Source organism: Heterodontus francisci, chromosome 24 (assembly GCF_036365525.1).
Source record: "Heterodontus francisci isolate sHetFra1 chromosome 24, sHetFra1.hap1, whole genome shotgun sequence".
Lineage (NCBI taxonomy): Eukaryota > Metazoa > Chordata > Chondrichthyes > Heterodontiformes > Heterodontidae > Heterodontus > Heterodontus francisci.
In genome coordinates, this window is record NC_090394.1 from 74,978,852 (window position 1) to 75,005,345 (window position 26,494).

The 26,494-nt window shown below is 45.3% G+C and overlaps 1 protein-coding gene across 1 annotated transcript; it reads right to left on the minus strand.

Moving 5' to 3' along the window:
* Window positions 1–717: 717 nt before the first annotated feature.
* Window positions 718–24,977, minus strand: sdr42e2 (short chain dehydrogenase/reductase family 42E, member 2). Its single transcript, XM_068056780.1, has 13 exons — window positions 24,931–24,977; window positions 24,629–24,823; window positions 23,420–23,630; window positions 18,081–18,138; window positions 16,939–17,057; window positions 14,598–14,673; window positions 14,556–14,560; window positions 12,042–12,125; window positions 6,086–6,223; window positions 4,342–4,407; window positions 3,253–3,313; window positions 2,405–2,457; window positions 718–1,166 (listed from the first exon to the last, which is right to left on the minus strand). Exons 1-13 carry the CDS (start codon window positions 24,975–24,977, stop codon window positions 909–911), a joined length of 1,371 nt encoding a protein of 456 aa, XP_067912881.1. The 3' UTR covers window positions 718–908.
* Between the last annotated feature and the right edge of the window lie 1,517 nt (window positions 24,978–26,494).

Sequence of the window (26,494 nt, forward strand, 5' to 3'; positions counted from 1 at the left end):
CTCGCCAGCCGTTGACAAGTTCTTCACCAAGATAAGCGAGCAGTTAATTGGAGGGGAGTGGGTTGCCGACTCCGTGCCCCCACAGCCCTCGCCTTGGTGCAAATTGCACTGCATTCCGGAGGAATTAGAAGACTGACACACCATTCGGGAGCGCTATTTTCAAAATGCACTGACACCTAGCTCATCCCCGCGGGTGTTTGAACATCCAGCCCCAGGGAAGCAGTTTCTCCCCCTCAAAGGTTGTTGGAAATATGGAGCCTTCTTCCCCCAAAAGCCTGTGGATGCTGGGGGTTAACTGGAGTTCACAAGACTGAGATCAGTGTATCGAGGGATATGGACCAGTGTTGGGCAGACGGGGTTGAGATACAGATCAGCCATGATCTAACTGAATGGCTGGGCAGGCATGAGGGGCTGAATGGCCTACTCCTGCTCCTATGTTCCTTCAAGACCTTTTTAAGAAGTGCCACTAAAAGGGGTAACAGTTGTTCAGCAGATCCCAGGATAGATTGTGTACACAAAGGAAATTACATCATCAGAAATAACATCCTGACAACAACAGCTGGAAGACTGATGTTACAGAGAAGCATCATTGTCTTACAAAATACATTTCATCCTTTAAAAACCCACGTGTTGGGAGACAGCGGAGGATCAGGGATGTTCAAACCTTTACTGTGTATATCAAAATAAGATTACAACAGTAACACGAGAACTATCAACACAATTTACAACTTGCATTTACAAAGTGCCATTAATGTAGTAAGACTTCTCAAGGCACTCGCTGGCTAAGCACCTGTCCCAATTTCCCAAGGGTGGGGATGGAGTTGGTTACTGAAGTGCTTTGAGGGGCTCGAGCAAGTGTGAGAAACAGCTCCATCACAAACCAGTCTCAGTGAGGCACGGCAGGTACATTAGTGTTGGTTTACCTTGGAGAACTGCATTGCTGATGGGCTCTGGGTCTGGGGCACTGGGGAGAGACAGATTAGGAGGAAAATGATGCTCAGGATAAATAAGGCTTTCAAGAAGAGAGAGAGAGAATTGTCTTGTTTGGGTCTTGTTTTTATGTAACACTCAACAGAGTCAGAAAAACTGTACTTCTTGGGGCAATATCCTAGTTGCTTCCTTGCTTTGTCTATCTTGAAGGTGTGTGTGACCGCAATGTTTCGAACCTGAGGATAAAAGTGACAAGTCAATAAATGGGTAACAAACATACTCCCTCCCCTGCTCATGGAATCATATAACACAGAAGGAGGCCATTTGGCCCATTGTACCTGTGCTGGCTCTTTGAAACAGCTATCCAATCAGTCCCACTCCCCCTACTCTTTCCCCATAGCCTTACAAATTTCTCCTTTTCAAGTATTTAACCAACTTCCCTTTTGAAAGTTACTATTCAATCTGCTTTCACCATCCTTCCAGGAAGCTCATCCCAGATCACAAATAACTCACTGTGTGAAAAGAATTCTCCTCAACTCGTCTCGTTCTTTTGCCAGTTATCTTAAATCTGTGCCCTCCAGTTACTGACCCTCCTGCCAGTGGAGGCAGTATCTCCTTATTTACTCTATCAAAACCCCCTCATGATTTTGAACATCTCAGTTAAATATCCCCTGAACCTTCTCTGCTCTAAGGAGAACAGTCTCAGCTTTTCTAGTCTCTCCACAGAACTGATGTCCCTCATCCCTGTTATAATTTGAGTAAAGCTACTCTAAGACTTGACATCATTCTTCAGATGTAGTTCCCAGAATTAGACACCCACTGAGGCCAAACTGGTGATTTATGAAGATTTAGCAAAACTGCTTCCACTGTCTCCTGAACAAGTGTTCCATAGACTGGAGACAGTAACATTGTGGTAATGTTACTACACGAGTATTGCAGCCACCCTTGCTAATGCTCCAGCGACACGAGTTTAAATCCCAGCACAGCAACTGGGGGAATTTAAATTCAATTAATGAATAAATCTGGAATAAAATGCTAGTCTCATTAATAATGATCTTGAAACCTTTGGATTGTTCGAAAAACCCCAGGGAAGGAAATCTGCCATCCTTACCCGGTCTGGCCTACACGGGACTCCAGATCCACAGCAATGTGGTTGACCCTTAACTGTCCTCTGAAATGGCCCACCAAGCCACTCAGTTATCTCAAACCGCTACAGAAAAAAAACTGCACCGTGGGTGTACCTACCCCACATGGACTGCGGCGGTTCAACAAGGCAGCTCAGCACCACCTTCTCAAGGGGAATTAGGCAGTAAATGCTGGCCTGGTCAGTGCTGCCCACATCCCAAGACCAAATAAATAAATTAACCACTTGCTCTCTCATATCCCAATTTTTAAAAAAAGTTTTGAAACCCTGAGACTTTATAAAATCTTAAAAATAAACTGGTACTCTTAGGCTAACCGTGTTGGTCTTTACCTCATTCCGTGTGAGCAGTTTCAAAGCCATATGAAGGTATTCCATTAATATAGCTGCAAAAACAAAGCCAGAGCTTTAACAATGGGGTTGAAAGGTCATGTACAATAAGTATGACCTGTATGTGACTCCAGTCTCACACCAATGTGCTGACTCTTTCTCTCAAAGGGGCCAGATTTGCCAACTCTGGTTGGATATATTCCTGGTGTTTCATCATATGACCTTTCTCCTCCAACCACCCCCAATCCCAGTTTCTCCTTCTCCAATATTTTTATTAATAAAAATGAAAAATTACACACAACTTTTTTAATACCCTTAGGATTCCTTTCTCCCAGGATACTTGGAGATCAATCTTTAATCCCTGGGGTCGCCAGGGCAATCCTGGAGGGTTGGCAATGCAAGAGAAAGCTGAGCAAAAGGCTCCATTGCATCAAACCACTACCAGAGGTTCAGGAAGTTAGCAGATCCCCAGCATCAACATTCTCTCTGGACGAGCAGGGGTTAACACTGCATGCCAGCCTTGCCAACAACACCCATATCCCAAGAATGAGTTTTAAAAAAAAAAAACACATTATCTGACGAGAAAACGAAATGAATTAATGGGCAGCGGAGGGAATTTGTAAAGGGCTTCCCTGCTAACCTATTAAAAACACTGATGGTGTTGGCATGGAAACAGCTGGAGTGACAAGTTGTCCTTTCTCTGGGATGGAGGCTAAATGGGAGACGGTGGATGGAATAAAATGTGATGTGGAAATATATAAGAGATACAGATAGCAAGTAATTCAGGTGAAAAAAATTCAAAGCAGTTTGTCACAGAACCAAACAATGAAAGATTTAAAAATATAAGTTACCTGCCATGTAAATGAGGCGGACAGGCAAATGAAGCCAGGGTTTGTAGCCCAATTTCATAAACTAGTGAAGACAAATAAATGATGCATAAATTCACAGACCCGGTGATTTAAAACACTTGCTTTCAATTCATTAAAAGTATTAGAAACAGGAGGAGCCGTTCAGCCCCTTGAGCATGTTCCGCCATTCAATAAGATCATGGCTGATCTGTATTTTAACTCCATCTACCCATTTTGGTCCCCTAACCCTTAATGCCCTTAACCAACAAATATCTATCAGTCTCAGTTTTAACATTTTTAGCTGACCCCCAACCTCAACAGCATTTTGGGTGAGAGAGTTCTTGATTTCCACTCCACTATGTGTGAAGAAGTGCTTCCTGACATCATCCCTGGCTCTAATTTTAAGGTTATGCCCCCTTGTTCTGGACTCTCCTTTTTGAACCGCTGCAGTCCATGTGGGGTAGGTGCACCCACAGTGCTGTTAGGGAGGGAGTTCCAGGATTTTGACCCAGCGACAGTGAAGGAACGGCGAAATAGTCCGAGTCAGGTGTGAGACTTAGAGGGGTCTGCTATCCTTGTTTTTCCAGGTGGTAGGGGTTGTGGGTTTGGAAGGAGCTGTCGAATGAGCCATGGCAAGTTGCTGCAGTACATCTTGTAGATGTTGATTGATCTGTAGTGTGGATGAAGCTGACCCTTCAGCACAGTACTGAACGAGTGCTGCACTGTCAGAGGTGCCATCCTTTGGAAGAAAGTCTAATCAGAGGTGGATGTTAAAGATCCCACGGTACCTTTTGAAGATTAGGTGAGGGGTTCACCCGTTTTCCTGGTCAACATTCATTTCTTAACCAACAGCACCAGAAAATAATTCTGATCAACTGGTCATTTATCTCATTGTTGCCTGTGGGATCTTCCTGTGTGCAAAATGGCTACCACGTTCACTGTATTTCATAAGGCATCTGAAACACTTTGGGACATTTTTGAAAAAGCTCCAAGACAAAACTATATAAATGCCTGTTTGTTCTTTCCTAAATTAATTGAAGAATTAATATTTTTAAACACTTATACAAATAAAAAAACATATTAAAAACCTACCAGTGGGGTTAACCAGTCAAATACATTTACAGCTTCACCATCGTTGATGTAGTAAACCTGACCACTCTGTAAACAAGGCAATAAATCTGGCTGCATTAAAACATAAATTGATGATTTCACCATTGAGTTACACACTAGTGGGTTTAGACCAATCATCCCTAAACAGATCAGCGCCACAGTTAAACTCAAAGAAAGACTTGCATTTATATGGCACCTTTCACAACTGCATGACACCCCAATGCACTTTACAGCCGATGAAGTACTTTTTGAGGTGTAGTCACTGGTGTAACGTAGGAAAAATAGCAGTCGATTTGCACACAGCAAGATCCCACAAACAGCAACGTGGTAATGACCAAGTAATCTGCTTTGAGTAATGTTAAATGAAGGGTAAACATTGGCCTAGAACAGAGCAACGACTCCCCCGTTCTTCATCAGAATAGCACATTGGGATCTTTTACGTTCCCCTCAGAGAGCAGACAGGGCCTCAGTTTAACACTACTGAAAGACAGCACATCAGAGAGTGTAGCACTCCCACACTAGGAACATCAGTCTGGATTTTGTACTCCTGTCCTAGAGCGGGGGTTGAACCCAGAACTATCGTACTCAGAGGTGAGAGTGCTACAAACAGAGCCACAGTTGACACCGACTCTCAACTCACTCCTATCCCAAGAGGAGAAACTCCGATTCCACCAGCCGGTATCTCCAATAAAAACAAGAAATGCTGGCAATATTCAGCAGGTCTGGCAGCATGTATGGAGAGAGAAGCAGAGTTAACATTTCATCAGAAAGGTTATCAACGTGAAACATTAACTCTGTTTTTCTCTCTCCACAGATGCTGCCAGACCTGCTGAGTATTTCTAGCATTTCTGTTTTTATGTCAGATTCTCAGCATCTGCAGTATTTTGCCTTTGTCGAGCTGGCTCTGTTTTCATTGGTCTATCTGTTGAAGCAATGTTGTCAGTTAGGGCATCAGAAATACCAGAATGTTCATGGTCATTATTACAGTTGACTTCAACCTCCGTAACATCGTCCGTCTCAGCTCGTCTGCTGCTGAAACCCTCATCCATGCTTTTGTTACCTCCAGACTCAACTATTTCAATGATCTCCTGGCCAGTCTCCCATATTCCACCCTCTGAAAACTCGAGCTCATCCAAAACTCTGTTGCCTGTGTCCTAACTCGCAACAAGTCCCTTTCACAGCTGTGCACACTGACTTATATTAGCTCACGGTCTTAAGTTTAAAATTCTCATCCCCGTGTTCAAATCTCTTCGTGGCCTCACCCTCACCCTCATCTCTGTAAACTCTTGCAATCCGACAACCCTTCAATATCTGTACTCCTTCAACTATGGTTTCTGGTGCATTCCCGATTCCCATCGCTCCACCATCGGTGGCCGTGCATTCAGCTGCCTGGCCCTAAGCTCTGGAATTCCCTCCCTAAACCTCTCTCCCTCTCTCTCCTCCTTTAAGATGCTCCTTAAAACCAACCTCTTTGACTAAGCTTTCGGTCACCTGTCCTAATATCTCCTTATGTGGCCCGGTGTCAAATTTTGTCTGATTTATGCTGCTGTGAAGCACCTTGGGATATTTTATTATATTAAAGGCGTTATATAAATGCACTTTTTGTACTCTAGATCAATGAGTGTAATCAATGAACTTCCAAGACTGATACAACCCATAATTTCAGAGGCTGCGATGACCACCCCTCGGATTCTAGTTATCTTGACAGTGTGGATACGCCACTTACCGCTACGTGACCTTTGGCAGCTGTGAGGGCCTCCCCGGCGAGAATGTGAGCCTGCACCAGATTGTCAACATGGACCCAGTTCATCTTGGCATCAGGATTTCCCAAGGTGAAACTGAACAACCGTCTCTCAATGTTCACCTGTAATCACCACGGTATCAACATAACGGGGGACCAACAGTCGGCTGTAATCATCATAGGCATCAGATATAGCAGCATCACTGAAGCTGTATAGTGTGGGATGGCTATTCCAGGCAAGTCAGTATGTTCTCACTAATCTCCTACATTCATTATTATCTGTCAGCTGTGGCTCAGTGTGTGACACTCTTGCCTCGGAGTCAGAAGATGGTGGGTTTAAGTCTCACTCCAGGATGAAAGCCCATAATCCAGCCTGAGACTCTGCGTGCTGTGCTTAAAGCAGGTTGCACTGTCAAAATCCCACCATCTGAATGAGACATTGAATCTGATACTCCTCTGATCTCTCAGGTGGTAAAAGATCCTACGGAACTATTTCAAAGAAGAGCAGAGGAGTTCTCCCCAGTGTCCTGGCCAATATTTTTCCCTCAAACATCACAAAATGCAGATTATCTGGGTCATTTATATTGTTGCTGTTAATGGGAGCTTGCTGTGCGCAGATTGGCTGCCGTGTTTCCTCACAGAATGGTTCCAGCACAGAAGGAGGCCATTTGCTCTGTCGTATTTGTGCTGTCTCTCCCAAAGAGCAATTTACCGATTGGCCACACCCCACCATCTCCCTGTAGCCCTGCACATTCTTCCACACTTCAAATAAAATACTTCATTGGCTATAAAGAGCTTTGGGACTTCCTGCATTCATGAAAGCAGCTGTGTAAAAGCAAGTCCTTTTTTTGTACTTAGCAAATTATAAAGTTCCACTGAATCCAGGCAAACCCCCTATCAACATCCTGGGGGTTACCATTGACCAGAAACTGAACTGGAGTAGCCACATAAATACTGTGGCTACAAGAGCAGGTCAGAGGCTTGGAATCCTGAGGTGAGTAACTCACCTCCTGACTCCCCAAAGCCTGTCCACCATCTACAAGGTACAAGTCAGGAGTGTGATGGAATACTCTCCACTTGCTTGGATGGGTGCAACTCCAACAACACTCAAGAAGCTCGACACCATCCAGGACAAAGCAACCCGCTTGATTGGCACCCCATCCACAAACATTCACTCCCTCCACCACCAACGCACAGTGGCTGCAGTGTGTACCATCTACAAGATGCACTGCAGCAATGCACCAAGTCTCCTTGGACAGCACCTTCCAAACCCGCGACCTCTACCAACTAGAAGGACAAGGGCAGCAGATACATGGGAACACCACCACCTGCAAGTTCCCCTCCAAGTCACACACCATCCTGACTTGGAACTATATCGCCTTCACTGTCGCTGAATCAAAATCCTGGAACTCCCTTCCTAACAGCACTGTGGGTGTACCTACCCCACATGGACTGCAGCGGTTCAAGAATGCAGCTCACCACCACCTTCTCAAGGGCAATTACGGATGGGCAATAAATGCCGGCCTTACCAATGATGCTCACATATCATGAACGAATAAGAAGAAAGTCAGATCTTGGAGCTGCCTCAATCATCTGTTAGTATCTCGTTGAAATGCCATAAGTTTAGTGATGAGATTCTTACCATCGATATCGATTCTGATGCAACTGTTAAACAACTTTGCAAGGCAGTTTCTAATTGGATACTTCAGGCTATCTGCATCAAGCCTGATTTTTAAACAGTTTGCATGAGTAATGTTACCATGACTGCAGAAATGATCCTAATGGCCAGATGAGATTCCTGGTGCAGATACTTTGAGCAAGTGATGCTGATTCACTGCTGCATCCTCTGGTGGTTTTACTTCACCATGGTTTCACTCTCCCCCTGTACTCACTGACCTACATTGGCTCTCGGGCTGGCAACGGCTCAATTTTAAAATTCTCACCATTGTTTTCAAATCCCTCCATGGTCTCGCCCCTCTGTAATCTCCTCCATCTCCACAACCCTCCGAGATATCTGCACTCCTCCAATTCCGGCCTCTTGTGCATCCCCAATTTAATCACTCCACCATTGTCGGCCGTGCCTTCAGCTGTCTGGGCCCTAGGCTCTGGAACTCCCTCCCTAAACCTCTCTGCCTCTCTCTCTTCCTCTTTTAAGACACTCCTTAATTTCCAAATTTGGTCGCCTAAATTTTCTGCATAATTTCCTGTTGTACCTTTCATTCTAGCATGACCTACCTCTTTGCTCAAACCTTTGGTCACCCGTCCTAATATCTCCTTACATGGCCCGATGTCAAAATTTGTCTGATAACCCTCCTGCGAAGGATCTTGAGAGGTTGTGTTATGTTGGTTCCTGTTGTAAAGAAACAGATCCTTCCGAGGAGTTCTGTCAGCTGCCAGCACCATCTGATCAATGATTGCTTTCGTCCTGGGGTAATGCTAGAATGAAAGGTACAACAGGAAATTATACAGAAAATTTAGGTGACCAAATTTGGAAATTAAGGCCTTTTATTGCTGGTTCCTTCCCCCTGTACACAGGTGTTGAGCTGTCTCCAGGTGTTTGTCCTTGCAATGAGAGGAAGAGAGAGACAGAGAAAGTCTGATCAGGACTTGATTTCACTAAGATCAAAGCAGTCATTAAAAGTTCAATAGTCTGGGATTGTTACTGGAATCATTATCAAACCTAATTCCATACAAGGAATGAGGAGGAGATCACACTTTGAAACCTGCCATTGCTTTCTTTTACAATGCTTTAGATTTGGGGAATGGGTTAAATGAAGCAGCTGAATGTAAAAACACAATCACCACAGACTTAATGAGCGATATTCACACTCTAACGAGGTGAAAGCAGCAACTCAACAACAACTCGCATTTATATAGCGCCTTTAATGTAGTAGAAAGCTCCCAAGATGCTTCACAGAACCGTTATCAGACAAAATTTGACACCAAGCTACATACGGAAATATTAGAACAGGTGACTAAAAGCTTGGTCAAAGAGGTAGATTTTAAACAAAGAAAGAACCTACATTTCTATAGCGCCTTTCACAATCTCAGGACATCCCAAAGCACTTTACGACCAATGAATTATTTTTGAAGGGTAGTCATTGTTGTAATGTAGGAAACACTTTATGCACAGCAAGCTCCCACAAACAGCATTGTGATAATGACAAGATAATCTGCTTTAGTGATTTTGGTTGAGGGTTGACCCGCGTTAAACCCCTTCATAATTTGTTCCTATACAATTATGAAGAGTTGTCCTTATTCCCAATCAGACACATCAATTAATATTTAGTCACTCGTTTCTTGTGAAACTGGGGGAATACTTGCAATCGACACAGGTCCCATTACAGGTGGAGTCTAGAAATCAGATATTTGGAATATACATAAATATTTTAAAATCTGCAGGATGCTCAGATACTGTTCCATTTTCCTGCCATCAGTCAGATGGCTTTGTGAGCTGTATGAGCACTAAGAGCAATATTTAGCCTTTAAGTTGTATGTCTTGCAGCTGTTCAGCTATTGAGGGGGTTTTGAAGAGCAGAATGATTGATTCTAGCACAGGACTGGCTGTCTCAGCACAATCTCCCGTCTTGTGGGGCCTACACTGCGATTTATACTGAAACAGTCCCATTGCTTAAACAGCTTGAATGTCACACACATATACTGACACTCATGCACACATATGCTCACACACACATATACTGACACTCATGCACACATATACTCACACACACATGTACTGACACTCATGCACACATATACTCATGCACACATATACTGACACTCATGCACACATATACTCATGCACACATATACTCATGCACACATATACTCACACACACATGTACTGACACTCATGCACACATATACTCATGCACACATATACTGACACTCATGCACACATATACTCATGCACACATATACTGACACTCATGCACACATATACTCATGCACACATATACTCACACACACATGTACTGACACTCATGCACACATATACTCACACACACATATACTGACATTCATGCACACATATACTCATTCACACATATACTCACACACACATGTACTGACACTCATGCACACATATACTCACACACACATATACTGACATTCATGCACACATATACTCATTCACACATATACTCACACACACATGTACTGACACTCATGCACACATATACTCACGCACACATATACTGACACTCACGCACACATACACTCACGTAAACATATACTCACGCACACATATACTCATGCACACGCACACATATACTCACACACACATATACTCACACACACATATACTCACCCACATGCACACATATACTCACATACACATATACTCACACGCACGCACACATATACTCACACATACTGGTTCCTTCCATGATACAATTTATAAGGGTTTCAATTCTGCTTTTGTAATTGTTCATTACAATCTGAAATAACATAGACCCTATCTGAGGCAAACACAAAAATGGAGAGATGCACAGAAATTCATCAGTCCTGGATGGTGTTATTTTGGTTTCGGATGTTTAACATCCTGCTGTACAAAATACCTGTTGCTCCAATTCCCTTGATATTTTTACTCAACAAAAATCTATCAATCTCAGTCTTGAAAATTTTAACTGGAGCAAGTTCCAGATTTCCACTACCCTTTGTGTGATTAAGTGTTACCTGACATCACCCCTGAATGGCCTAACTTTCATTTTAAGGTAATGCGCCCTTGTTCCTAACTCCCCTAACAGAGGAAATAGTTTCTCTCTATCTACCTCAACGTCCTTAATCTTCTAAACGCAAGGGAATACCAGCCTAGTTTATGCAACCTATCCTCATAATGAACAATGATGGACAGGAAATGACCCTCTGTGACACCTTGTGCATCACAATATATATTCCCCATCCCACCCACATTCTCACCTTGAAGAGGCAGGAAATTAGATAAAAATCCCAGCATAATTTGAGGAACACGCTCTGGGAAATTTCTCTCTGACTCCTTTAAGCAATCAGAACTATTCCAGGAAGTCTTTCTGTCCCTGGTAAAGCTATGCAGTACCAACCTTTTATAAGAGGTGATCTCCGCCCAGCCAGAAGGAACTTAGCAAATCAGTGTCCACAGGAGCCAGGAACTGGGTCCAGAGGTCATAGAGTCAGTACGACAGAGACAGAGGCTATTCGGCCCATCATGGGAACATAGGAAATAGGAGCAGGAGTAGGCCATTCAGCCCCTCGAGCCTACTCCGCCACTCAACTAGATCATGGCTGATCTTCTATCTCAGTGCCATTTTCCCACACTGTCCCATATCCATTGATATCTTTAATATCTAGAAAACTATCAATCTCTGTCTTGAATGTACTCGATGACTGAGCCTCCACTGTCCTCTAGGGTAGAAAATTCCACAGATTCACCACCCTCTGAGTGAAGAAATTCCTCCTCATCTCAGTCCTAAATGTTCTAGACCCCCCCAGACAGGGGGAAACATCCTTCCTGCATCTACCCCGTTGAGCCCTGTAAGAATTTTGTATTCTTCGATGAGATTACCTCTCATTCTTCTAGAGAATACAGGCCCAGTCTCCTCAATCTCTCCTCATAAGACAATCCCAGCATCCCAGGAATCAGTCTATTCCCTCAGGAAAGAAGCACCTCCTGACGACTAACCTAGATCTGGCCTTAGACAACTTAAAATTGTCATCCTTCATCCTCCCTAATCTATTTCGATGAAACAAGATCACCAGGTCACATGGCACAGCAGGTCATATGGTCATATGATCTGCCAGGTCACATGACAGACCTTGTGATGGTTGAGAATGGTGTAACATGTTGGAAACACACTGATCTGCACTGCCATGATGTAACTATTCGTCATCGCTGAGACCTTTGCTAATCTTTGCAAGGTGAAGAAACTACCAGCTGATATGGGGTTTCCACCCCAATACTAACCGCCACCCGCGCCAAGTGTCTCTGCTCCTGAGGCCCGTAGATCCCCGGGGGGCGGAGGACACAGGTCCGGAATGTGTCACCCCCCTGTGTAAAAAAGAAAACAGAAGACATGTCAGAATAGCTTGGAATTAGTTGGTGCAAAGTTGTTCCTGGCCTTGAAAGTTTTGTAGGGATTCCCACTCTGCGATGTTAGTGCTCCGGTCTGGGATAACTTACAAATCCAGAAATCCAAAATCTAATTCGGAATCAGATAACAAATTAAGGAAGATCCCAGGTCCCTTGAGAGTAAAGTGGTGAATGATTGTGTACCTTTGAACTGGCTCAGTGGGTTGCACTCCTATCTCTGAGTCAGAAGCCCATGGGTCCAAGTGTCACTCCAGAGACTTGAATGCAAAATCATAGCTGACACTCTCAGGGCAGTATTGAGGGAGTGCTGCCTTGTCAGTGGTGCATCTTTTGAATGACCTTAAATTAAGGGAAATACAACTGGCCTCAGTGCCCCTGGACTGGAGAGTGGGGATAAAAAGACAGCGAGGCCTCTTACTCCTGATTGCTACCCGTTGTGTGATAAAGACAGGAAAAGGGAAGGTGGATAAAATATCTGCAGCGTGTCACAGGTAAGGCTCAGTTGTGAAGATAGCAACCTGGGCGGGCTAGTGGAGAGTGGCAGGGACCCAGCCTGAGCCCGAGCTCCTGCTCCTTCACCCCACCCCACTTCCACCTTCAGGAAAGGACGTTGCAAAAGAAATTGACAGACTGTACACATTCTGTCCATTATGGATGTTGAAAGATCAATTGCCTAACAAGGAACATCCGAGTCGGGCCTCATCCAGTGTCATGATCCGAGAATGTTTAATTCATCACCTTATCCACGGCTAAATTTAAACTCTGTCACATGACACCTGGGGTAGAATTGCAATCCCAGGTAAGTTGTCAGTAATAGGGAGGTAACAGTTAGATAGGGAGGTTTAAACGGACAAACATGCAATACATGCCTCTTCCACTCCCTTGTCTTCAGATAGCAGTGATGACTGATCATATTCAGTAAAATACATGGGAAAATACAGAGTGAATACGGACACCACGGTTTCAGCCAATGAGTTGCAGGTATGGTGGGACTTACAGCAAACAGAGTCTATTTAAATAGAATCTCTATGAACTACAGCAAACAGAGCTCATGACCAAAACTACAGCACAATCTCCCTATAAAAACAGTATTATTTCTCCAGCAAAGTGCAGTGAGTGTACGATAGTAACCGAATGCAAATGATGTGCATAAAATCAATCCAAGTCACTTACACCAGTGCCGGCTCCAGGCGTGATTGACAGAACCATAAAAACATTACGGCACAGAAGGAGGCCATTCAGCCCATCATGTCCGTGCCGGCTGAAAAAACTAGCTGCCCAATCTAATCCCACCTTCCAGCACCTGGTCCACAGCCTTGCCGGTTACAGCACTTCAGGTGCATGCCCAGGTACATTTTAAATGAGTTGAGGGTTTCTGCCTCCACCACCGATCCAAGCAGTGAATTCCAGACACCCACCGCCCTCTGGTGAAAACATTTTCCTCATGTCTCCTCTAATCCTTCGAGCAATCACCTTAAATCTGTGCCCCCTGGTAATTGACCTCTCCGCTAGGAGAAACAGGTCCTTCCTGTCTACTCTATCTAGGCCCCTCATAACTTTGTCCATGACAGGGAATTACCCAATCATCTCCATTGTGACCAAGACCTGTGGTGTCATTTTATGTAGCCAAGGTAAAAGATGCCACAGAACTATTGGAAGACGAGCAGTAGAGTTCTCCCTAACCTCTGTCCAATAACCAACCCAGATAATCTGATCATTTATTGTGTGTGGGGGTTTTAGGTAGGACAGGCTTGGCGATGTGATCAAGGGATTCGTAAGAATGTCAGGTTATGGAGGAGATGGGGAGAGATCTGCAAAGGCATTCACATTTGGGAAGAGAATTCCATAGAGCATGAGGGAGGATGGACAAAGGCTGGAATGGGGGATGGAGGTGGACTAAAAGCAGGGGAGAGAAAGGTGTGAGATGGGCCGTAGGGTTGGGGGAAGCTTGCAGAGTTTGGGTGGGGGTGGGGCCATCCCATGGAAGGATCTGTAACCCAGGACAATAGCTGCCCAATCACAAGCAACATTTTCAATAATTGATGGGGAAACAATGCTGTAAAGTGTAATGGGTGATATGTTCTTGATAATGGATTGATGAGAGACCTGAGATCTCCGCGCTTCTCCAATTCCGGCCTCTTGCACATTCCCGACTTTCATCGCTCCACTAGTGACGGCCGTACCTTCAGCTGCCTAGAGCCTGAGCTCTGGAATTCCCTCCCTAAACCACTCCACCTCTCTCTCTCTCTCTCTCCCCTGCTTTAAGATACTCTTTAAACCCTACCTCTCTGAACAAGCTTTTGGTCACCAGTCCTAATGTCTCCTTATGTAGTAAATTTTGTTTGCAAATCCTCAGGTGAAGCACCTTGGGATATTTTAATACATTACAGGCACTACATAAATGCAAGTTGTTGTTGTAAAGGCACGTACCTTCCAGAGGAGTTCCATCAGCTGCCAGCACCATCTGATCAGCGATAGCTTTGGTCTTGGAGTAATGATCAACATGCTAGAACAAAAAGTACAACAGGAAATCATTCATAACATTTGGGCAACCACGTATTCACTTTCTAGTTTTCCTTCCTCTCTTAAATACCCTCTGTACCATGTGGCAGTGCCACAATTCAGAGGGCACCTTGGCAATCTGTTTCACCTCCACCAACAGCAGTCACCCGGTGGGAGAGGCACAGAAACTGCCCACCACCCACCCAACACTTGGGATCTTGCAGTGTGAGAGGTGGACGCCACTTTCGCAGGTGTGACAGTCATTGCACCAGAATAATGTATTGCACCTCAAATGCTTTTAAACATGTTTCTACATGGACAGCACACTGGCGCAGTGGTTAGCATCACAGCCTCACAGCTCTAGGGACCCTGGTTCGATTCTGGGTACTGCCTGTGCGGAGTTTGCAAGTTCTCCCTTGTGACCGCGTGGGTTTCCGCCGGGGGCTCCGGTTTCCTCCCACAGCCAAAGACTTGCAGGTGATAGGTAAATTGGCCATTGTAAATTGCCCCTAGTGTAGGTAGGTGGTAGGGAATATGGGATTACTGTAGGGTTAGTATAAATGGGTGGTTGTTGGTCGGCACAGACTCGGTGGGCCGAAGGGCCTGTTTCAGTGCTGTATCTCTAAATAAAAATAAAATCCTGGCGGTTTAATGTTGAGTAACACATTTCAGGGACAGATTATTCTGTTAATGATTAGCAGCAAGATTGGACCAATCACTAATAGCACACTAGCATTTCCTGTTAATAATCACACCTCCAAATACCTACTGTCGCTCCCCCTATTAAAAGTCCTGTCCTCCAATTCAGAGCCCACCCTGTGCAGTCACAAACTTAGTGAAAAGAGTTAGATCCCCCTAAGGGGCTGGGGGTTTATTGATAGCCTTAGATAAATGAGTGGGTGATGGGGACGAGTCTGGATGGAGAGCAGGCAGAGGTCTGGTTATACAGTGGGAGCGGTCTGGATGTGGGGAGTTTGGAGGGAGAGTGGGAGTGGGAGTTTGGATGGACAGTGGGAGTGGGGAGTTTAGATGGAGAGTGGGAATGGGGAGTTTGGATGGACAGTGGGAGTGTGGAGTTTGGATGGAGAGTGGGGAGTTTGGATGGAGAGAGGAAGTGGGGAGTTTAGGGGGAGTTTGGAGGGAGAGTGGGAGTGGGGAGTTTGGAGGGAGAGTTGGAGTGGGAGTGGGGAGTTTGGAGGGAGAGTTGGAGTGGGAGTGGGGAGTTTGGATGGAGAGTGGGGAGTTTGGACAGAGAGAGGGAGTGAGGAGTTTGGATGGAGAGAGGGAGTGGGGAGTTTACTGGGAGAGTGGGAGTGGGAGTGGGAGTGGGGAGTTTGGAGGGAGAGTTGGAGTGGGAGTGGGGAGTTTGGATGGAGAGTGGGGAGTTTGGATGGAGAGTGGGAGTGGGGAGTTTGGAGGGAGAGTGGGAGTGGGGTGTTTGGATGGAGAGTGGGAGTGGGGAGTTTAGATGGAGCGTGGGAGTGGGGAGTTTGGATGGACAGTGGGAGTGGGGAGTTTGGATGGAGAGTGGGAGTGGGGGTGGGGAGATTGGACAGGGAGTGGGGGTGGGGAGTTTGGACGGGGAGTGGGGGTGGGGTGAGGTGATTGGAGAGGGAGGGGGAGGGGGAGTGGGGGTGGGGTGATTGGATGGGGAGTGGGGGTGGGGAGATTGGAAGGGGAGTGGGGGTGGGGAGATTGGAGGGGGAGTGGGGGTGGGGAGATTGGAGGGGGAGTGGGGGTGATTGGACGGGGAGTTGGGGGTGGGGTGATTGGATGGGGAGTGGGGGTGGGGTGATTGGATGGGGAGTGGGGTTGGGGTGATTGGACGGGAGTGGGGGTGGGATGATTGGACGGGGAGTGGGGGTGGGGTGATTGGAGGGGGAGTGGGGGTGGGGAGGTTGGATGGGGAGTGGGGGTGGGGAGGTTGGATGGGGAGTGGGGGTGGGGTGATTGGAGGGGAGTGGGGGTGGGGTGATTGGAGGGGAGTGGGGGTGGGGTGATTGGAGGGGGAGTGGGGGTGGGGTGATTGGAGGGGGAGTGGGGGTGGAGAGATTGGACTGGGGGTGGGATGATTGGATGGGGAGTGGGGGTGGGGTGATTGGAGGGGAGTGGGGGTGGGGTGATTGGATGGGGAGTGGGGGTGGGGTGATTGGGAGTGGGGAGATTGGATGGGGAGTGGGGGTGGGGTGATTGGAGGGGAGTGGGGGGAAATGGATGAAACTGAGAAGATGGAGTGAAAGTGTCTCCAGAATAAAAGTGCAACAAATACCTTGTGTAGAGGAACATATGGCACAGTCTGTTCATCCCCCTGGTCTATTTGTTGTCCACCAAACACCACGTTTATAGTGCTGGTGTATATTAAACTCGGGATATTCCAATGAAAGCACACTGGAAATTACGAAGGCAATCGTGTGTGATCAGTGCCATCCTGTTAATTAAAGAGGTCTAGACTGCAATCCAATCAATGGAGCTGAATTTCTCTTTGTTTAAAGCAAATTAAACGGTGAAAGCTCATCGTGAAATGTAACTTACAGCTCACCACAACAAAACAGTCAATCATTAGAAAATCTGGAAACTATTGCGGGACATGATATTCATTGTAGATGTCGTGGAAGAGTCCAGAGCCACGAGCATCTCTTCCACACTAGCAATATACGTGGGTCCAACATGCAATCGAGGCTTTTTGTGCTCAAATTGCCTGTTTAATCATCTGCGAACACACTGCACCTGAAACTTAACTCAATGAATTCTGGTTGATGTCATGATGATCTTCAACTACCATCGACAAAAACATCACATCAGAGGAAAGATGAAAACAAAAAGCTTGCATTTATATAGCACCTTTCACCAACTAAGGACTTTCCAAAGTGCTTTACTGCTGATAAATTACTTTTTAAGTGTAGTCACTGTTGTAATGTAGGAAATGTGGCATCTAATTTACACACAGCAAGATCCCACAGACAGCAATGTGATAACAACCAGATAATCTGTTTTTTTTTTGTATTGTTGATTGAGGGAGAATATTGCCCAGGAAACCGGGGAGAACTCCCCTCCTCTTAAAAATAGTGTGATGAGATCTCTTACATCCAGCTGAGAGGGCGGATGGGGACTTGGTTTAATGTTTCATCTGAAAGACGGCACCTCTGACAGTGCAGCGCTCCCTCAGTACTGCAGTGAAGTGTCACCTTAGGTTATACATGCCCTAAACCATCTCCATCTCTCCTCCTTTAAGACTCTCCTTAAACCCCATCACTTTGACCAAGCCTTTAGTCACCCTCCTAATATCTCCTTCTTTGTTCTGATATCTATTTTGTCTAGACTATGCTCCACTGAAGTGACTTGGGACTCGCATGTATCTTCAAGGTGCTATATACATGCACGTTGTAACAAGAAGAGAACCTGTATTCTCACCATCAATGATTTGTCTCGTTCCACCAATGTTCACTGATTCAATTAGCTCTTTATGAAGCTGCCCAAAATAAACAGAAACACTTGACTTAAAACAAAATATAAACGGTAACGTCGTCATAATTCACTGAATATTTGATAGACAAATGCAGGGATATTTGTCACAGACTCCCCCCCCCCCCTCTCCCCCAACAAGAGGTAATAATCTTACCTTATTCACGTTAATATAAATCTTCCTGAGTAAAAAACATCTCTGTGAAATCGTCACTTTCAGCCCTTTGCTAATTTGAGCAACATCCACGTATCAATTCACCAATAACTGTTTCTGTCCCATTGTGGAAGCTTTTACAAACCACGTTTGGTGTCTCTCAACCATGATTTGCCTTCTCTATTTAACTTTGGAACCTTGTTGGTCTCCTGCATTCTGGGTCTCGGGCTCTACAGACTTGGAAAGGTTAATGATAATCCAGTGTCAGTGACCCTAGAAAACCCTCAGTGAGCATCTGAGTCAGCCGTCAAGAACATTTAACATTGCTACTGACAGGATCTGATCCTTCACCATATTAAAATAATTACTCAAAATGCAGCCTGAAGCAAATAAATATCCCTGGTGTACAATCGATTTACGTAATGCAATTGTTGATGCTGAAGTTGAACATCTTGCTAAGCTCAATCTTAATTTTGTTTCCCAAAGGCACAAGGATTTCAATTAGATATTTGCTTTGTGCTGACATCTCACAAACTGCACCACTTCCCATCCTCTCTTCATTACATCCGTGTTCAACAAGAAGAGTAAGGAAATCGGAAAAAACAAGAGCAAAATACTGCTAAACTTCACTTTACACACAGCAGTCCTCCCGGACACATTACAGCCAATCAGCACTCCGTTACTACAAGCCAATCAACACTCTGCTATTACAGGCTAATCAGTGATCTACTCTTACAGACCAATCATACTCCATTATTACAGGCCAATCAGCACTCCTCTATTACAGGACAATCAGCACTCCTCTATTACAGGACAATCATACTCCACTATTACAGTCCAATCATACTCCATCATTACAGGTCAATCAGCACTCCTCTATTACACACCAATCATACTCCACTATTACAGTCCAATCATACTCCATCATTACAGGTCAATCAGCACTCCTCTATTACACACTAATCATAGTCAACTATTACAGGCCAATCATATTCCATTATTACAGGCCAATCAGCACTCCTCTATTACACACTAATCATACTCCACTATTACAGTCCAATCATACTCCACTATTACAGTCCAATCATACTCCATCATTACAGGTCAATCAGCACTCCTCTATTACACACTAATCATAGTCAACTATTACAGGCCAATCATATTCCATTATTACAGGCCAATCAGCACTCCTCTATTACACACTAATCATACTCCACTATTACAGTCCAATCATACTCCATTATTACAGGCCAATCAGCACTCCTCTATTACACACCAATCATACTCCACTATTACAGTCCAATCATACTCCATTATTACAGGCCAATCAGCACTCCTCTATTACACACCAATCATACTCCACTATTACAGTCCAATCATATTCCATTATTACAGGTCAATCAGCACTCCTCTATTACACACCAATCATACTCCACTATTACAGTCCAATCATATTCCATTATTACAGGTCAATCAGCACTCCTCTATTACACACTAATCATAGTCAACTATTACAGTCCAATCATATTCCATTATTACAGGTCAATCAGCACTCCTCTATTACACACTAATCATACTCAATTATTACAGGTCAATCAGCACTCCTCTATTACACACCAATCATACTCCACTATTACAGTCCAATCATATTCCATTATTACAGGTCAATCAGCACTCCTCTATTACACACTAATCATAGTCAACTATTACAGTCCAATCATATTCCATTATTACAGGCCAATCAGCACTCCTCTATTACACACTAATCATACTCAATTATTACAGGCCAATCAGCACTCCTCTATTACACACTAATCATACTCAATTATTACAGGCCAGTCATACTCTATTATTACAGGCTTATCAGCACTCCTCTAGTACATCATATCAGCACTCTACTATTACAGCCAATCAGCACTCTACTATTACAGCCAATCAGCACTCCTCTATCACAAGCCAAGAAGCACTCTACTTATTACAGGCCAATCGCACACCACTATTACAGACCAATCACCGCTCTGTGTCCCTGGGGGAGGGGTCCATCATCTTGACTTCCTGTTCCTGAATGCCACCGAGCAACTGCAAGTCATTGAATCATAGAATGGTTACAACGCAGAAGGAGGCCATTCGACCATCGTGTCCGTGCCAGCTCTCTGCAAGATCCACTCAGTTAGTCCCACTCCCTTGCCCTTTTTCTGCAACCCTACAAATATTTTCTCTTCAGATATTTATCCAATTCTCTTTTGAAAGCCACGATTGAATTTGCCTCTACCACACTCTCAGGCAGTGCATTCCGGATCCTAACCACTTCCTGAGTAAAAAAGCTTTTCCTTGAGTCACTTCTGGTTCTTTTGTCATTCCCCTTAAATCAGTGTCCTCTTGATCCCTCCACCAATGGGAACATTTCTCTTTATTTACTCTGTCCAGACTGCTCATGATTTTGAACATCTCTATCAAATCTCCTCTCAACCTTTTCTTTAAGGAGAACAACCCCAGCTTACAAAGAAACATAGAAAATAGGAGCAGGAGTAGGCCATTCGGCCCTTCGAGCCTGCTCCGCCATTCATTATGATCATGGCTGATCATCCAACTCAGTAACCTGTTCCGGCTTTCTCCCCATACCCTTTGATCCCTTTAGACCCCAGAGCTATATCTAACTCCTTCTTGAAAACATACAATGTTTTGGCCTCAACTGCTTTCTGTGGTAGCGAATTCCACAGGTTCACCACTCTCTGGGTGAAGAAATTTCTCCTCATCTCATTCCTGAAAGGTTTACCCCGTATCCTTAGACTATGACCCCTGGTTCTGGACTCCCCCACCATCGGGAACATCCTTCCTGCATCTACCCTGTCAAGTCCTATTAGAATTTTATAGGTTTCTATGAGATCCCCCCCTCACTCTTCTGAACTCCAGCGAATATAATCCTAACCGACTCAATCTCTCCTCATACGTCAGTCCCGCCAACCCAGGAATCAGTCTGGTAAATCTTTGCTGCACTCCCTCTATAGCAAGAACATCCTTCCTCAGATAAGGAGACCAAAACTGCACACAATATTCCAGCTTCTCCAATCTATCCTCGTAACTGAGGTCCCTCAGCCCTGGAACCATTCTTGTATGAGGAGAGGATCAAACTCATCTGTGACGCCTTCCATGGTGGAGCAGCCTGCCAATGCTTGCCGATGCATGAAGATTAATGACTCAAGAAAGCTGTGGTGCCCATGAAATTGATGCAGCCGTAAATCAGCATCCTCTGGACAGGAGCCAAACACAGAACCCGATCCTGCCTCTAATGCGGTCATTCAGAACCATCGGTAACAAATTAAGAAATTGACAGATGTTACACAATGCCCGGTCTCTACAAACACCCACTCTTCAATTATTAAAAGATTATTTTCCAAAACGCCTGAGCATCTTTCAGGCTACGTTTAGGCGACTGCAGAGCAGCCCAGAAGGGGTATTAAAATTTCATAAAGGTGTGTAATTTATTAGCTGTTTCAGTGAAGGTATATGGACATAGAGAGTTCAGTAAGCAGACCACACTTTCGCTCAGACAGTCTGTGTGAAATGACATCCTATTCCTGGAGATCCCACAGCAACAACTGAATTCACAAAAGTAATGGTGTGGAATGTAAAAAGAAAGACTTGCATTTCTATAGCGCCTCTCACAACCTCAGGAGATCCCAAAGAGTAGGTTAAAGGTTCGGCACAACATCGTGGGCCGAAGGGCCTGTACTGTGCTGTACTGTTCTATGTTCTATGTTCTATATTCTATGTTTAAAGCGCTTTACAGCCAATCAATTACCGTTTGAAGTGTAGTCTCTGTTGTAATGTAGGAAACGCAACAGCCAATCTGCGCACAGCAAGATCCCACAAACAGCAATGTGATAATGACCAGATCATCTGCTGTGTTGGTTGAGGGATAAATCTTGACCAGGACACCGGGGAGAACATCCCCTGCTCTTCTTCAATATGGTGCCAGGGGATCTTTTATGCTCACCTGAGGGCAGCAGATGGGGCCTTGATTTAACGTCTCATCTGAAAGACAGTGTCTCCGACAGTACAACGCTCCCTCAATACTCTACCTCAGTGGGTATCATTCTTATCTTTGAGTCAGAAGGTTGTGGGTTCAAGTCCCACTGCAGAGACTTGAGCACAAAGTCATCACTGACACTCCAGTGCAGTACTGACAGAGTGCAGTACTGTTGGAGATGCTGTCTTTCAGATGAGAAGTTAAACCAAGATCCTGTCTGCCCCCTCGGCTGGAGGTGAAAAAAAGCCCATCGTGCTCTTTTGAAGAAGAGAAGGGGAGTTTTCCCCCGGTCCGGTGAATAGTTATCCATAAATCAACATCACTAAATAACAGATGATCTGGTCATTATCACATTGTTGTTTGTGGGATCTTGCTGTGTGCAAATTGGCTGCCACCTTTCCTACATCACAACAGTGACTACACTTCAAAAAGCACTTAGTTGGCTGTAAAGCACTTTGGGGTTGTGAAAGGTTCTACAGAAATGCAAGTCTTTCCCCTTTTCTGCACTGGGAGTGTCAGCCTGGATTTTGTGCTCGAGTCTCTGGAGTGGGATTTGAACCCACAACCTTCTCACTTTGAGGCTCCACGTTAATGTTTTTTTGTGGGGGTGGGAGAAGCAGGAGTGGTCCAGCTTGGGCTGCTTCCAATCCCGGCTTCCCGACTCCCTCCCAAAATCAGATTCCCCCCCACCCCCCAACCACAACTCCCAACCCCCATCCCCCACCCCAACCCCCAACCCCCATCCTCAACCCAAACCCAAAATCCCAACCCCCCACCCCCACCCCCAACCCCATTCCCATCCCCATCCCCATTCCCATCCTCAACCCCAACCCCCAACCCCCATCCCCATCCCCAACCCCCAACCACCCCACAGACCTATTGGCTTCTGACATGGAATACTAATGAGGCCAGGCTCTCATTAACCAATTCCTCCCCCACTTCGCCAACTTTCCATCCAATGTGCACCTCATGGGGAAACCTAAACCCCCGCCGAGCTACTGTTTTTGGAACAACTGAATCCCACAATCAGGTACCTGTGATAAAACAGTGAAAAGGAAAAACCACTCCTCTCCTTCATTACCCGAACGTGGCTGCAACACTCACCTGCTCTGTGCCTGACATACCATACGAAGCAGCGTGGTAAACACAATCGACCCCCTCACAGGCCAGATACAGAGCATTGTAATCCCTGATGTCACTCTGTAAAAAGATGGAAACTAATTCTATTAGATCATCAGTCCTGGTGGTTTCAGAATCTGGTGATTTATTTGTAGAATTAAGGGCAAACCAGTTTCCCAGCAGAGCTATTGAATTCCTGGTTGGAAACATCAGAAATTTAACACTGATACTGAGAATAAATATTAAACTAGTAGACTAGAGGGGTTTTAAACCGTTTCCACTGGCAGGTAACCAGAGGAGAAAAATTCTACATAATTGGCAAAAGAACCAGAGAGAGAGATGAGGAGATTTTTTTATGCAGGGAGTTGTTGTGATCTGGAACGCACTGCCTGAAAGGGCGGTGGAAGCAGATTCAATAGTAACTTTCAAAAGGGAATTGGATAAATAGTTGAACAGGAAAACATGTGCAGGATTATGGGAGAAGGGACTAATTGGTTGCTCTTTCAAAGAGCCAGCACAGGCACGATGGGCCAAATGGACTTTTTCAGCGCTGCATGATTCCGTAACAGTTTGCTATTCTATTTCATCCTCCCATCATGCACTCGATGGATAGTGAAACATCCCAATTTCAGTTTCAATATATGGATGGTCCATTATCACTTGGAAAGGGAGGGGAGGAATCCTTGGCGGAAATTGGTGGGTATTCAAAAATATCCAAACATATTATATTAAAGATATATCTGGGCACCAGGAGCAACTGGGACTTGGAAAGGACAGGGGAAATTGGGAGGCTAAAACTGACCCGGGAGAATGAGGGAATCTTACAGCAGAGAAGGAGGCCATTCAGCCCATCATGTCTGTGTCAGCTCTTTGAAAGAGCTATCCAATTAGGCTACACCCCTTGACTTTTCCACATGGTTCACAGATAAGAAGAAAACAAAACATAATGAAAATTCCTGCTCCCAGTCACTGCACAGTGATCCCACTTGTAAAGTGTGCTTCAGGTAAGGACATGATTAGTTGTGTCCCATCGGTTGAATATCGTGCACACACCCAGCGTTCTGGCCCACACATGAAGAATGACCACTTGAGGAGGAGCTGCTAGATCCGACAGGATACGTACCCCCAGAATGAGTCAGTCGCTTCAGGAGAAGGAGGGTTCAGTGGAACAAAGCGTGGCGACCCGACCCCAACCCGACGACATGTGTTGGGTTCGAGTTGGGTCTCTCGTCCAGGTCCAGCATTTGGGCTCGGGTCGGGCTGGACGTGGACAGTGCTGCCTTGCTCCAGGAAGCAATCTTCAAATGAACATTCGGGACATCAAGGTGGGAAACGTGCAGTCCAGACTCCGCACTCTGCAGTAAAGCCTGGTCATCCGACCAAACCCAACTATATGTGTCAGATTCGGGTTGGGTCGGGCATCTAAAAAAATTAAAGGACTCGGGCCCAGGTTGGCTGTTGTCGGGTCGGGCTCGGGTCGGGTTTTAATTTTATACCTGAGCCAGGCTTTACAGTGGAGACTGGATACTTGAGTGAAGCACATCTTCAGTCCACTTTTTAACAAATATTTAAGCTGTTTTGCACCACATTCCACTAAGTCAGGAGGGAAACTGAACTGACCCAGAATGGTCAGAGAACTCGAGAAACAATCTGGTAATTCAGGAATGGTTTGGAGTTAATTGTGGGACTTGGTGAGTTGCTCTTGCAGAGAGCCAGCACAGACAACGATGGGCTGAATGGCCTCCTTCTGTGCTGTAACCATTCTATGATTCTATGTTTGCTACAAAAATACAAAAGAATCAGCAAAGTATCCTAATAAAGCAAGTTACACACGACAGAGGGATTAGTTTTAACAACAACTTGCATTTATATAGCCCCTTTAATGTAGTAATACATCCCAAGACTCTTCACAGGAGCATCTGACACCGAACCACACAAGGAAATATTAAATCAGCTGACCAAAAGCTTGGTCAAAGAGATAGGTTTTTAAGAGTGTCTTATAGGAGGAGAGAGAGAGAGACGGGGTGGGTTAGGGAGGGAATTCCAGCGTTTAGGGCCCAGGCAGCTGAAGACAAGGCCGCCAATGGTGGAGCGATGTAGATCGGGGTTGTGCAAGAGACCAGAATTGGAGGAGCGTCGACATCTCGGAGAGTTTTAGGGCTGGAGGAGATTACAGAGATAGGGAGAGAGAGGCCAAGGGAGGGATCTGAAAACAACTTTATCACATAAAAGAACACCGCGGGACCCGGGTTAGGGCGGCACAGTGGCGCAGTGGTTAGCATCGCAGCCTCACAGCTCCAGGGACCCGGGTTCGATTCTGGGTACTGCCTGTGTGGAGTTTGCAAGTTCTCCCTGTGTCTGCGTGGGTTTTCTCCGGGTGCTCCGGTTTCCTCCCACAAGCCAAAAGACTTGCAGGTTGATAGGTAAATTGGCCATTATAAATTGTCACTAGTATAGGTAGGTGGTAGGGAAATATAGGGACAGGTGGGGATGTTTGGTAGGAATATGGGATTAGTGTAGGATTAGTATAAATGGGTGGTTGATGTTCGGCACAGACTCGGTGGGCCGAAGGGCCTGTTTCAGTGCTGTATCTCTAATCTAAAAATAATCTAAACAGCCTTTCTCAGATCAAGTGAAAAGCTGGAGGTGGCAGTTTGACCAAAACTCACCCCTCTCCTGTTTAAGAGAATACAATAATAATCTCTTATTTTTGAATAGGCCTCTCAGCTGAGCAGTAACACTCACCCACTCTCACTGAACCAGTCCCAAAGAAACGGGGATGAAGGTAAAAGTAGCCACTTCCCACCAAGCCTGTGCAGGACACAGAGCCATGTTCTATCATCATTCCCAGTTCTTGGAATGACTTGGCCAGGTCTGACCAACACATCCCGCCTGCCCTGCTTCACAAAAGTGCAACCACATGCAAACCTCCCCAGCAGGGGTGCAGCTTATAGCGACCTGAGCTCAGAACCAACTCTCTGCAAGAACTGAACTGACACCAAATTCTAGTCACTCTGAATATCATTCACCTTCATCCCAGGTCAGACTGCATCAATTACC